Genomic DNA, 12281 nt, shown 5'->3' on the forward strand with positions numbered 1-12281 from the left:
CATTCTTTGTACAATGAAGATGAAGGGACAGTAAATGCCCTCACACATTAACCCTCTGGTGGAACTGCACAAGCTTTGGGGCCAGGAAAGAGTCACAATTTCTCTCTTTACAGGTCACCAACACAGAAGAGAAGTGATGTTGTACACGTGCGTTGCCCTGTAAATGCCACCTCTGCTCAGTCATGACTTTGCTTTGAAATGTAAAACTTCTGAGCAGCTTCAGAAATAGTTACCAGTTCTATCATTAGAAAAAAACAATAAGTCAACAAAAATCTGCAACTGCTCTGCCATGAGAACCCCTCACAAGTGCCAGTGGCTGCATGAAGCAGTGTTCACTCCAGTACTGACAATAAAGTTAGGTGCCAGTTTCCCAGTCCAAAATTACATGAATTGGAACTACTGGAAGGAGATGGATGCTCCCAGCTTTTCAGGCTAAAAGAACAGGAACTTTTAAAAGCTGAGAAAAATTGTATAGAGTAAAGAGCTGACTGTGCACTTAAAACTCATGTTACAACAAAACCAAGAGCCCTGGTCTTACAGATCTCTCCTTCCTCCCTTGGCCTCTCCAGCACATTTCTAAGCTACTACTGAACAGGGAGTGCAAAGTACAGCACACCATTTCTTAACTTTAGCTTTTCAAATGTGTCTTACCCCCAATTTGCTGTTGGAAGCAACACCTGAAGGTCAGTCTCTTCCCCACTTACCTCTGCAGACGCTGTGCCAGTGGTGATTAACAATTACATCCACACTCTTGCTACAATTAAATGAAGGCTCTGACAGCGTTTTGGCCAAAAGCCAAAGGTGTTTGTTTCCCCTTAATAACACAGCACAATTTGAAAGACAGTTTGGAGCTTACAAACAATGAAAGTTCTCAGGTCAGTGTTGTACAGGGTGTCAGGTGAGTCCATCCCTTTAGGAGCTAATCTGCTTTCCCAGAGACACTGATCTGCCGAGGGCCGAGTGCCAGATCCACAGCAGGGTGCTGGGGGCAGCAGCCTGTGGGCAGATTTGTCTGTGTGCAAGGAATAATCATCAAATTAATGTATTAGCAGGATTAGGCCCTCACAATTGTGAGTTAAGTCGCCCATGAGAGGAGGAATTAAAGAAAACCAACCCAAAAGCTAAATTTTCAGTACCAAGCATCAGAAATACTTCTCAGATTTTCATGCTGATAATCAAGTGTCCCTGATTATATTCTTTTATAACTGTGCTCTAAATTGTGTTTTATGTCCCATCTTCTGCAAACCATTGTAGTTAATTGTGTTTGAGGAGTGGGTTGCCCTCAAGGAGAGGGTGTTTTATTAAACCTTCGCTAGACAAACCCCAAATATTTCAGATCTCTTCAGACACCTTCCCTGCTTAAAAAACAACCAAACCCACTATCCACTGATCTCAGCCCAAGACCCTTAAGACAGCAATTAAATGTCAAGATTCATGAAGTCACATACCTCCAAAACACTGACAAAACAAAGCAATATAAAAACACCCCAAAGTGCATCTTTAGGAAACAGCATCCCCTCAGGTAGACTCATCTTTTACTTTACCAAGAAAAATAAATCCAAGTGGAGAAAAGATTTAGAGAGAAAAATACATTAGCAAATACAGATAAATTTGTTTTTAATAAAGGAGTTAATTTTCTTTCAATCCTATATAAAACAATAGCAATTAAAAACTTCATTTTTGAAAGTAAAATATTTACATATGAACAAGTAACTGTGCAAAATTTACATGAAAAAAAAATGGAAAGACAGGATTTCCTAAAAGACAAAATAAAAGGGGTGTAACAGTTGTCAGGTGTTGATAAAAATACTGATCAGCATTCAGTTTACACGCAAGAGAGTTAAATTCTACCATGAGAGTTCACACAAAGAAAGCCAAAGTATTTACAGTCATAAAAGTACTATCAATAGACAATTTAATACAATAACCTCTGAAAATATAAAGAACCAATTAGTATATTTGTAATAAAAAAATAGGTACAAAGAAGGGACTTTGCTCTGGACATCTTTAAAGTAGGCCCACAGCTTGCATACAGTCTTTTAGCAAAATAATTATAGTTTACATAGCCATTTTTATGTTATGTGCCAAAAATTATGTACAATTACTGACAAAATACACCAACCATTTTTCGACACTTGATTCACACTGAGAAACAGTCTTTTGATGATTCCTCTCAACTTTTGATTTTATTTAATCTAAGCTTTCACTTTAGCTAAAAAACACAGTGCAAGTAAAATATATTTATGCTGAAAAGGTTTCTCTTTTTTTCCTTTTTTTCCTTTTTTAACTTTACAGCTTTACAAACTATAGCAAATAAAATGCATTTTTACAGATGCTGCTATAACATTCAGAAGTAACCCTCCTTTATGGGATTTCAGGGCCTCTAATAAGCAATAATGTGATTAAAATTGAGGTTATGTTTAAAATTAACTGTATATCCCTCTAGATTTTGAGCATTTTGGGGAAAGATAAATATTCTTTAAAAATCAGTTTGCTTTGCTAACTGACTGTTTTAAAAAAAAAAAAAAAAAGCTAAATGAAATGAGGTCATCTGCTGTAGACATATGCCTATATCATGGATTTAGTTGAATAAAACTGAACTAAAATGAACAATTAATGTTGAAACTGCTACAGGGCTGACAAAGGGTAGCTAGTTATTTGCTAAACGATTCCATCAGTCTTTATATATGGCTTGTTTGGCAAGAAGGCCACTCAATCAAGAGATGAGTTAAAATTTAATTGTCCTTTTATAGTATCCACAGGCCTTGTAAGTATCCTCACTGTTACAGAAATGTATTTCTCTCATACTGAAGAGTTTATTTATAAACAGGAATATAAAACTGTTCCATGTAAAGAGGTGGTTGTTTTTTAAACAATATCCCATTTGCTTGTTACAAAAAGGCGTAATTTGCAAATATATTAAAAAATGTCCTCAGGCGTCTCTCCGTCAAAAATACCTTGATCTTTTCCATTTTACTTAAGGAATGCTTTGTATAGCAATAGTGAATGGCTTGTCTCTCGCTCATTTTCTAAACAAAATATGAGGTCCCTGAGGTTCACCCGCGTTATCCTTTGTCGCGTAAACTGTCTGGTTGTTCCAACTCCAGAGCTGCCTGGGACTGCTGCACTTGAACCAGATCCCTGGAAGTGAGAAGAACAAGGAAATCAGTCCATGCTCCCAGGTATTCCAAAACTTTTCAGAGAAAATGTGTGAGGTAAGAACTCAGTGACTACGTACAGGAAGTTTTATGCTACCAGATTAGAGATTTTCTATTTAATTCTTATTTATAAACAACAGTTGAACAATTAGAAGTTTTCGGTGATATTTAATACAGACAAGAAAAAACCAACACAAAGCACAGCTTGTATTTTCAGGAAGGCACTAAGGACAGGCAATCCCAACAACCAACCCAAACAAAAGGGACAGAATTCTTCACAACACCAGCATAGAGATCCCAAGGGCAGCCCTGGAGTTCTGGATGACCTGGGGAAGAGTCCTATTCCCTGGACTGGGAGGCCTTGAGTAATGTCCTAGATCCCCCCCAGTCTCCATGGCAGGGTGCCATGAGCTCTCCTTTTGGTGACAACAGCTGTAACCAAGCTCGGGACTATATTTAGAAGTAACTTCCCTGACATTCTCTAATGATGTCTGAATGCTTCTCCATCACTCAGCATCACTCATCCCTCTGCTACACACTGGCAGTTTCCCACACAAAGTGGCAAGATAAACAAGTAGTATATTATTATATTTGTCACTTAAAAAAAGGAGAAAAAAACAGAAGGAAAAAAACTGTTTGCTATCTTTAGAGATACCCCCATCCTTCAGCTCTTCGGATGCACTCTGTGTCACGCAAGTGAGGTGTAAAGCAAGTCTGCTGGGGCCAACTCCAAGGTAATCTCACTTGCAGAAAACACAGTTCTGATAGGATACGTGTGATTAATGCAACTCTTGTCTAAAACTAAGGAGCAGGAAGGGCAGGGAAGGAGCGGCCCGGCAAGGACAGGGATCAGGGACTGCCGCTCCCGGCTCAGGCTGCAGTACCGCCCAGGGACCGGCAGGTGGCGCGCGCAGACCGAAATCCAGGCTTTTCCCTCAATTTTAAAACCGGGAATATTTCGGGCAGCCGCCTGTTGCTGACGGGTTATTTACACCTACGTAATGGATTCTTTTGGGAACAGGTTACAGTTCTGTGGCTCGTGTATAGGTTCTTTTTTCCCTCCAATTTAATTAACTAGAATGATTTTCCCTTTTCTTTTTTTTTTAATGGACCTTTGACACAGTGACTAACAGGTCTAAACACACTCCACTACTAAGAAAAGATTTATCTGCCTGAGAGCTCAGATAATTTTAAAAACTTTTCTGAACAAGAATACCCCAGACTTAAAAAAGTCAAAATTTAGATTAATGCATGTGCCATGTGAATCAGGTGCTGAGGCTCACACTTAACATGTGAAAATAATGTATTTAGGATCAGTGTAAATTATTAGGAAACCAACCTAAACTTGCACTGGAAATGATCACTCTAGGTTAGCAGAACACTGTGTTCAGTGCAGGTGAAGTTGCTTCACCACACTGCCAGTAGTGAAGTCAGAGTTTTGATTCTCAAGCAAGTTACCTGTTGGCCCAGGAAACATCAAATCACCAAAATCCTGTACTGAGAACTGCTTAAAGGCTGGATGTTCAAAGGGATATTTTAAGGCACCTGCACAACTTAGGTCCCTAATTTCCACCAACTTCAATGGAAATTAGAAGATGCAGGAGAGCAGTGGATGCTAACTAGATTTTCTCAAATCCATACATATGATTACTGGACAATAGAAAGAATGGCTGTAAGGGGTTTATTTTTGGTTTTCAAATATCCTTTAGTTGAAACTCAAGCCTGATTTTATTCTGTAGACCATTATACTTTAAATGCAAAAGTAAAATTTGAGGAGTCTTTGAAGACTATGGTACTCCTACAAGGCATGGAGTAAGTTAAGAAGCTTTTTGGTAACTTCCAGTAAAATCACAGGGACATAAAACTAAAACTGACAGCAAACTGATTTGTTGAATTTGGAAACAAAACAGTGCAACTACTACTTAGAAGTGATTTTACATGTAATTAAGATTCAGTATTCCTAGACATCAAAAGCTTGCATTTACAAATCTGTGCCTAAGTAATGACAAACCTTATTTTCCACACTTCTTGTAATATGCCTTAACCACAAACTGCATACAAATGGTGACAAGTGGAGCCCAATTTAAAAATGTCAAGTGACACAGCAGCAAAAGCACAGCTGTGAGTATCAGATCAAAGGCAGCTGGTTCTTAATTAAACAGACAAAAAGATTAGATTTCCAGGGAACCTGTAGTTAATTGGTTAACCAGTAAGTGATTAATCCAGGATAACTAAATTAGTCAGATTTAGATGAAATACAAACAAGTGTTCACAGTAGATGTAAAATACATCCCATAACCTAAGTGACATTAACAGACCATTAAGGTGGCACAGCTGAGCATGCAGGAGGAAGCAATGCCAACATTAACTCTGCATGAGGTACTTCAGCATATTCCTCTGAGACAACTTCATTTGTGTACACATCTATCTTTGTAAAGTGCCCCATTCGGCAATTTTCATAATTTTAAACCACATTTATAAACCTTTAATACAGTTATTTGTCAGCTTATATAAAAATAAGTCTTATTATCAGTCACAGACACTTTAGGATATTTCAAAACTTAAAATTACTTTAAAAGATGCTCAAGAGGCTTGATTTCTTTACAAACAAAAATAACATTTACTAGTATTCAGATTGTTCCCTAACATTTTATATCAAGCACATGTAAATTATTGCTTCTAGAAATTCAGCATAAACCAAGGTAAACTCTTTTGAGGCTTTTCTACAATATAAATGCCGTAGCACTGGAAATTCAGAATGCTCAAGGAATAATAAACAGAATTATTAAACTATTACTATCCTGTCACTTGCCATCAGGCAAAAAGCCCCACAGGGAAAAATTCTCAAATTAGGAAGAGAGCTTTTGGCCCAACAAATGACAATTTTCAAGAAGATTTTGTTCTTTTTAAACAGTGGAGAAATCCCACATCGAATGTCTCACGCAGAAAGCAATTTTATATCATTTCATGTTTATTCATTTGTTTAGAAATACAGTAGGTAGTCCTCTGCCAGAATGTAAATTAATATTAAACGAATCAGACACTGAGCATTCTGATATTGAACCTGCAGAGAAATGTTTGAAAAGCCAGATTCAACAGTACAATACACCAAGGATATGCAAGACCACCATAATCAGATGGAAGTGGTCAAACTGATCTGCTGTGAAGACACTAAAACTAAGGCAACTCAACTGCTGAAGAAAGAAATTAGGCAAGTTCTACAACTTGAAGTTCTGCTGTCAAAACTTAGCAGTTGATTCAATTCTATCACCCCACCTACCTCAGCAGCATTACTCTGCACTCTTAGTTAGATTGGCTACAACCATAAAAACATCTTCCCAAAAACTATGGAGGTCCAAAACACAGAGACTTGTGACTACTCAGATTTTATTCCCGATGCCACTTCGCAGATGCTAAAAACCAATCCCAGCCTTGGAGTGAGCAAATCTGAACTCAAAATACACTTGTGCTGCTCAGGGAGCTTCCACAAACTCGGGAAAAAGCTCTGAACAGAGAGGTTTGCACAGAGGCAGCAAAACCAGAAATGACCACGATACTGTACCTCTGTCCCTGATCCAGATCCCGGTGAGTCTACTTTCCTTTTCTTCCTGGGGCCGATGGCAGCTAACGCAGTCAGGTTGGCGTCCCTCTGCCTCATCTGGGCGAGCTCCTGCTGCTGCATCTGCATCATTTGCCAGAACAAGAACAGTTCGTTACTTTCCTTTCAATTTTCTAAATAAAAGTTCCTGTTAAGGTGAACACTCACCTCCTTGGCCTTCTGTTTCAACCTAAGCTGTTCTGGATCTTCTTGTCGAGATCGAGACTGTGTTGACAAAGGATGAACATGAAATGGTTGGAGGAAAAGAAAGAAAAATTAATTCAGTTACGTAAGTAGTTGAAGGTTGTAAGTTTTACACAGCATATGAAAGCTTTCCCTAAACTCCAGCAGGAAGGGAGGAATACCTACCACTCCCTGAGAGGGCAACAGGGGAAAGCAATTTTTAAAAATTTAAAGAAGTTTTCCTGTTTCTTATGTTTTTTTTAAAAAGCACCCCCTTTTTCTGCTTTGTTAAAGATAGCAAAGGAATAGCCAGGCATTCATACCTTAAACAAAACCATTACAAGAGACAAATTACACAGATCTGGGTACAGACACTTTGCATATGAAAAGAGGAATAAGACCTGTACTTTTTGGAAAAATTCTTCCCCTTGCTGTGTAATTATGCACTTATTCAGAATAGATCTTTCTGCTACACCTACACATACAAGTCAGGCTCCTGTGTGAACAAACTGCAGCTGACTGACCCACAGACCATTTACATCAGCAACTGCCCATTTCACTGGGCACCTGCAATTCCTTGTGTGTGTCACTTTTAGAATCACTGAATTGCTTAGGTTAGAAAAGACCTGTAAGAACATCAAGTCCAGCCGTTTCCCCAGCACTGCCAAGCCCACCACTAAACCATGTCCCCAAGTGGCACATGCACATGTTTTTTAAATACTTCAGGGATGGTGACTCAACCACTGCCCTGGGCAGCCTGTTCCAGGGCTTGACAACCCCTTCGGTGATGAAACTGTTCCCAATATCCAATCTAAACCTCCTCTGACGCAACTTGAGGCCATTTCCTCTTGTCCTATCAAATCCTGACCCTTGTTAATCCCACCCATTCTTTAGACAAACAACAAAATAAATTTGAATTTTGACATTATCGATTCATACTGGATCATGAAATCAACAGAAGCCTTAGGTTGTTTTGTGAATTATTCTAGGGCGCTCTTATCTAATCATATTCATTCTATATTCACTGAGTAAAACCCACAGCTTAATGTCTACATCAACTGCTTCTTATTTATTGTATTTCTCCAACTTGTAAAAATCTTTCTGAGTTCTATTTCTAGTCTCCAAAACACCTATAACCTCTCTATTGCATTTAAGAGTACCAAGCTATAAATTCATCTTTTTCACAATGCAAAATGGAAAAACTAACTTTTAAGGCCTACTTTAATTGGGGACCATGCAATGGGACTGGTAAAGAAGCTGTTTCATGTGCTTTACCACAAAAAGCAAAACAGTTCTAGTTAAGAACACATTCATCAAGTCCCATCTTTGAAGATTAGTCTTTCCCTTCGCTGCAAGTGTTTTAGAAGGAAAAGAAACTCTGCTGTTTTGATGTCAAAAATGACACTTTGCGACCACGTGTGAAATCCAAGCACTTGCCTTTGCCGCGCGCATTAAAATTTCCCTTTCTTGTTCATCTTTACGCTGCTTTTCTATTTGATCAAGCTGTTCAAAGAACTTGAGCTGTGCCCGAACGTCACTTGCTTGTTCGTATCTTTCATCATCCTGAAAATACAGCAAATATGTTCCTCATTACTTTCTTAAAAACAAAGCTGTTAACTTGTACTGTACTGGGGGAGAACATATACATTCAAAGCTCCAGTGTTCACGGTGTCCTTTTCAGACAAATAGCAGGTGTATATTTACACCAGTCAAACCAGCTAGAACTCTTAAAAGCGTTTTGTTCTAGTCCATGAATCATCAGATTTTGACTTCTAAACTAATATCATCACAGCTTTAACCTCTCAGACATATTTCACAGAGCTGTGTGGCTTTTTTAAACGCTGCTCAGGCATTTGCATCTATTAAGAACACACATCTGTCACATAACAGTCCCTTGAGAATTCAAAGTAGTGCTTTTATCTGTCTGACTGTACAATCACTCAGACTCTAAACATTTGACATAATGAATAAAGGGGAGGGGCACAGTTTCTCAGCATTTGTCTTAAAACCATTTTGTATATGCAAGTTGAAAAGTTCTAGTCACCCATGTGTATTAATAACTTAATGGTAGATGAATCAGTCAAAGAGAATAAACAACACCTGAACTCCTGCATTACAGACAGCATGACAGCCTGCTGAATTCGTGCAATTTTGTCACTTTGTTTGTGCAATTAAATACAGTTACCTTGTAAGAAATATTCCTTTGTTGAGCAGTCTCTGATAACTTTTCCACGAGGTTTTGTAGTCTTTGTTGTGTAGCATGCGATACGTAGCTAACTACATCAGGATGGATTTCTGTTATTCCATGTTTTTTACCTACAATCAGGACAGAAGTCAGTTGTAAATAAATATGTTACAACAGAACTAAACGTGAGGTCATTCTCAGTCATGGAAATTCAAATGCCTTTTTCAAAATAATGCTTTTGAGTATTGCTCAGACAAGCATCAAATAGAAAATGGCATACATGTGAAAATTTACACTAGTTTAACAAAAGTTACTGTACATTAACAAATGCTTAACATTTGTTAACATAAAGTTACTATATATTAGCAAATATTACAGTATAACAAATAATTGCAGACTGCTTTTTGTTTCACCATCAACTCTAAATTACTAAGTAAACATGATAAAAGTGTTTCTGAGTTTATTTCATTTGTCATGTTTGTTACACTGTATCAATTTATACAGTCAGAATTTTAACCAGGTCAAGTAGTTTTGTGGTGATTGCCACCACTTTAGAAGACAATTCTGTAGGTTTGCTACCTCTTGACATGATTCTACTTACATAAGCCAAGTGATTGCCCACAAGCATCGGAATATACCAGAAAATATCAGAAGGTAACAACTCCAGCTTTAAACCATTCAAATCAATTTCCATGGAAAATGCTTTGAATTAAACCCAAGAGTAGTAAAATTTGTTTTATTAATGTTCAAGATAAAACAACATACCTATTTCTAATATCCTTCTTTGTAAAGGTGCTGGGAAAAGGAAGGTTTCATCTTTACAGGACCTTGTTAATGTGCCCACCAGCTCAGAGTTTGTTGCCAATATCCGAGCACTTTCTTCTGACAGGTTGACTCCAGCCATTGATGCAACATCATTAATGTCATCATCATCCCTTAAAGAAAGGAAAGCTTATTATAATACTGTATTATAATATTTAGTGCCTATCTGTGCACACTGCTACAATATCACAGCTGCACAGAATGAATTCCACAATTCCTGAGCAACTCCACAAAATCAGAATATTTTTATTTTTGCATTTGATTTGCTTTTCTTACATGATAAAACTAATTTAATTGCAAATGAGAAATTACTCCTTTCATTTCAAAGAGCACTAATTTTGTAGTTCCTGCTTTTTCAAGATCCCTTCTTATGAATTGTTTCAACACCTTAAGAAACAAGAGACCAGACAAATCACTACCACAAAACAATAATAATCTGCCCTCATCACTTAGACAGGTTGTACATCCAAATAATTCAAGCAGAGCTGAGAGAAGCGAAGGAATGAATTCCATTAGCTTGTCTGGGCAGGAATTGTTTATGAGGTTTAGTGCCAGCTAAATGCTAAAACCAGTCTGGCACAAATATGTCCAGCATTGTCTGTTGAAGTCTTTAATGAAGAAGCAAACCTGCCCTCAGAATATCCACCTCTAGGTTACTGTGAGTTTCCCCAGTTGGATTCAGCACCACTGCAGCACCCAGGAAAGGCCCAGAGTTCAGCTGCCCAGGCAGCACAAGCACAAACATCCAGTGCCTCACCTAAAAGAGCCTCCCCCAGGTTCTTTCAGTTTATTCTTCTGAGCAGCAGCTACTTGTGTTGAAACAGTGGCAATAGCTTTGTTTCCAGGTAATACTGCTGGTTTTACCACAGGTACTGCAAGACAGACAAGATTTGTACTACATCAGTAAGAGTTCGGATTTACAAGCCACTCACAGGTAGTTATGGCAATAGATCTGGTACAAAGACTTTACCTCAATAGCTTCTGACAGCATTTCATCTAAAAAGCAGGACCCTCCCACACAATTCCAGCACCCACAACCATTTCTGACTGTAAATAATGCCCTGAGGAATGTGTATCCCCAGCCACTACGGCACTACACACTGAAGATTTTAGCAGTAGTACAAAAGCCATCACGCAGCTCCAGGGCATTTAAGAACTGACATTCATAGAATCACAGAATGGTTTGGGTTGGAAGAGACCTTAAAGATCATCTAGTTTCAGGGCCTTGACACCTTCCACTAGACCAGGTTGCTCCCAGCCTCATTCAACTTGGCCTTGAACACTTCCAGGGATGGGATGCCAACTTCTCTGGACAAGCAATCCCAAAACTACACTTCAGGTAATGCCATCAAATAGGGCATTTACCAGGTATCTTGACCTCTTACCTGTCTGAAGTTGATTCAGTTGAATTTGAGGAGTTGTGAGCATAATACGACTGTGTGGCTGCCGCAATGCTACCATGGGTGTCTGTGTCAACGTTACTTGGGGGGGCCTTATCAATGCCCCTGCTTTCTGAGACTGTTGGATAACCTGCAAGTAACAAGGAAAAAAAGCACTGTAAATAATCCGACAATCAAGTGGGAAGAACAAACCCTAACAGCACTTTAATCAAGACGGATTTTAAACTACACTTTTTTTCCTAGTAGCTAGTTTCTCTGAAGAGCTCAAAGATCTTTGAGCTAAACCACTCCAGGCTGCACTTCAGCTCACGTACCAGTGGCGTGGTCTGGCCTTGTTTACTAACACCAACTTGTGTGGGCTGAGTGAGGCTGATGACAGGTTGCTGGAGGGTGCTTGTGACAGTGGCAGTCGCCTTCCCCGCCGAGCGCTGCTGCGTGGAGCTGAGCAGCACGGCCGCCGCTGACGGGATCGTGGCTATCGTCGCCTGCGTCGTCGGCTGCTGCTGCTGGCTCTGCTGAATGAAAGCTGCAGAGTCTGGTGTTAACTGTCTCAAGGCAGGTAAACTCCTCTGGAAGAGAGGAAAGGAAAGAATTTCGTTGGTTTTTTTTTTTTTTTTAGTCCTCACACAAGGAAATATGAATTGGAGAAAAACACTGCGTTTCATTTCAATCTGTTGGATCGGTCCGTGTGCACCTGAGAAAAGATGGCAAGTGAGCAGGCAGGAATACCAGGCTGCTCACATTTCATAAGCAGGACAGAGGGACAATGCCTTTTGGATATCAAGGGCATCTAGGTTATGCAGCCTACCTGGAACCCTGGTACATACTTAACAACCCAAGCCCATGCTGCCCTCCTTGACTGTGCTGCTCCACACGTTCCCAGCTACATGTAAAGGCTTAAAAGACATACTGGAACACCAAGGAGGATTTCAGAA

At 39.1% G+C, this 12281-nt stretch overlaps 1 protein-coding gene across 2 annotated transcripts in view; it reads right to left on the reverse strand.

Moving 5' to 3' along the window:
- Positions 1-1898: 1898 nt before the first annotated feature.
- TAF4 (TATA-box binding protein associated factor 4) overlaps positions 1899-12281 on the reverse strand; it is a 36377-nt gene continuing 25994 nt past the window's right edge. The window contains exons 8-16 of one of the 2 annotated variants that reach the window (XM_027710678.2): positions 11661-11915; positions 11332-11476; positions 10704-10818; positions 9890-10059; positions 9125-9255; positions 8377-8502; positions 6925-6981; positions 6721-6840; positions 1899-3141 (exon numbers count right to left, since the gene is read on the reverse strand). In XM_027710678.2, the coding sequence (XP_027566479.2) occupies positions 2974-3141; positions 6721-6840; positions 6925-6981; positions 8377-8502; positions 9125-9255; positions 9890-10059; positions 10704-10818; positions 11332-11476; positions 11661-11915 (1287 nt within the window). In that variant the 3' untranslated portion in view covers positions 1899-2973. Of the gene's footprint in view, positions 3142-6720; positions 6841-6924; positions 6982-8376; positions 8503-9124; positions 9256-9886; positions 10060-10703; positions 10819-11331; positions 11477-11660; positions 11916-12281 lie in introns of those variants that run through there. The other variant, XM_039378532.1, reaches the window with a different exon arrangement.

Source organism: Pipra filicauda, unplaced genomic scaffold (genome assembly GCF_003945595.2).
Source record: "Pipra filicauda isolate LSUMZ 115617 unplaced genomic scaffold, ASM394559v2 scaffold13_size5146498_pilon, whole genome shotgun sequence".
Classification (NCBI taxonomy): Eukaryota; Metazoa; Chordata; class Aves; order Passeriformes; family Pipridae; genus Pipra; species Pipra filicauda.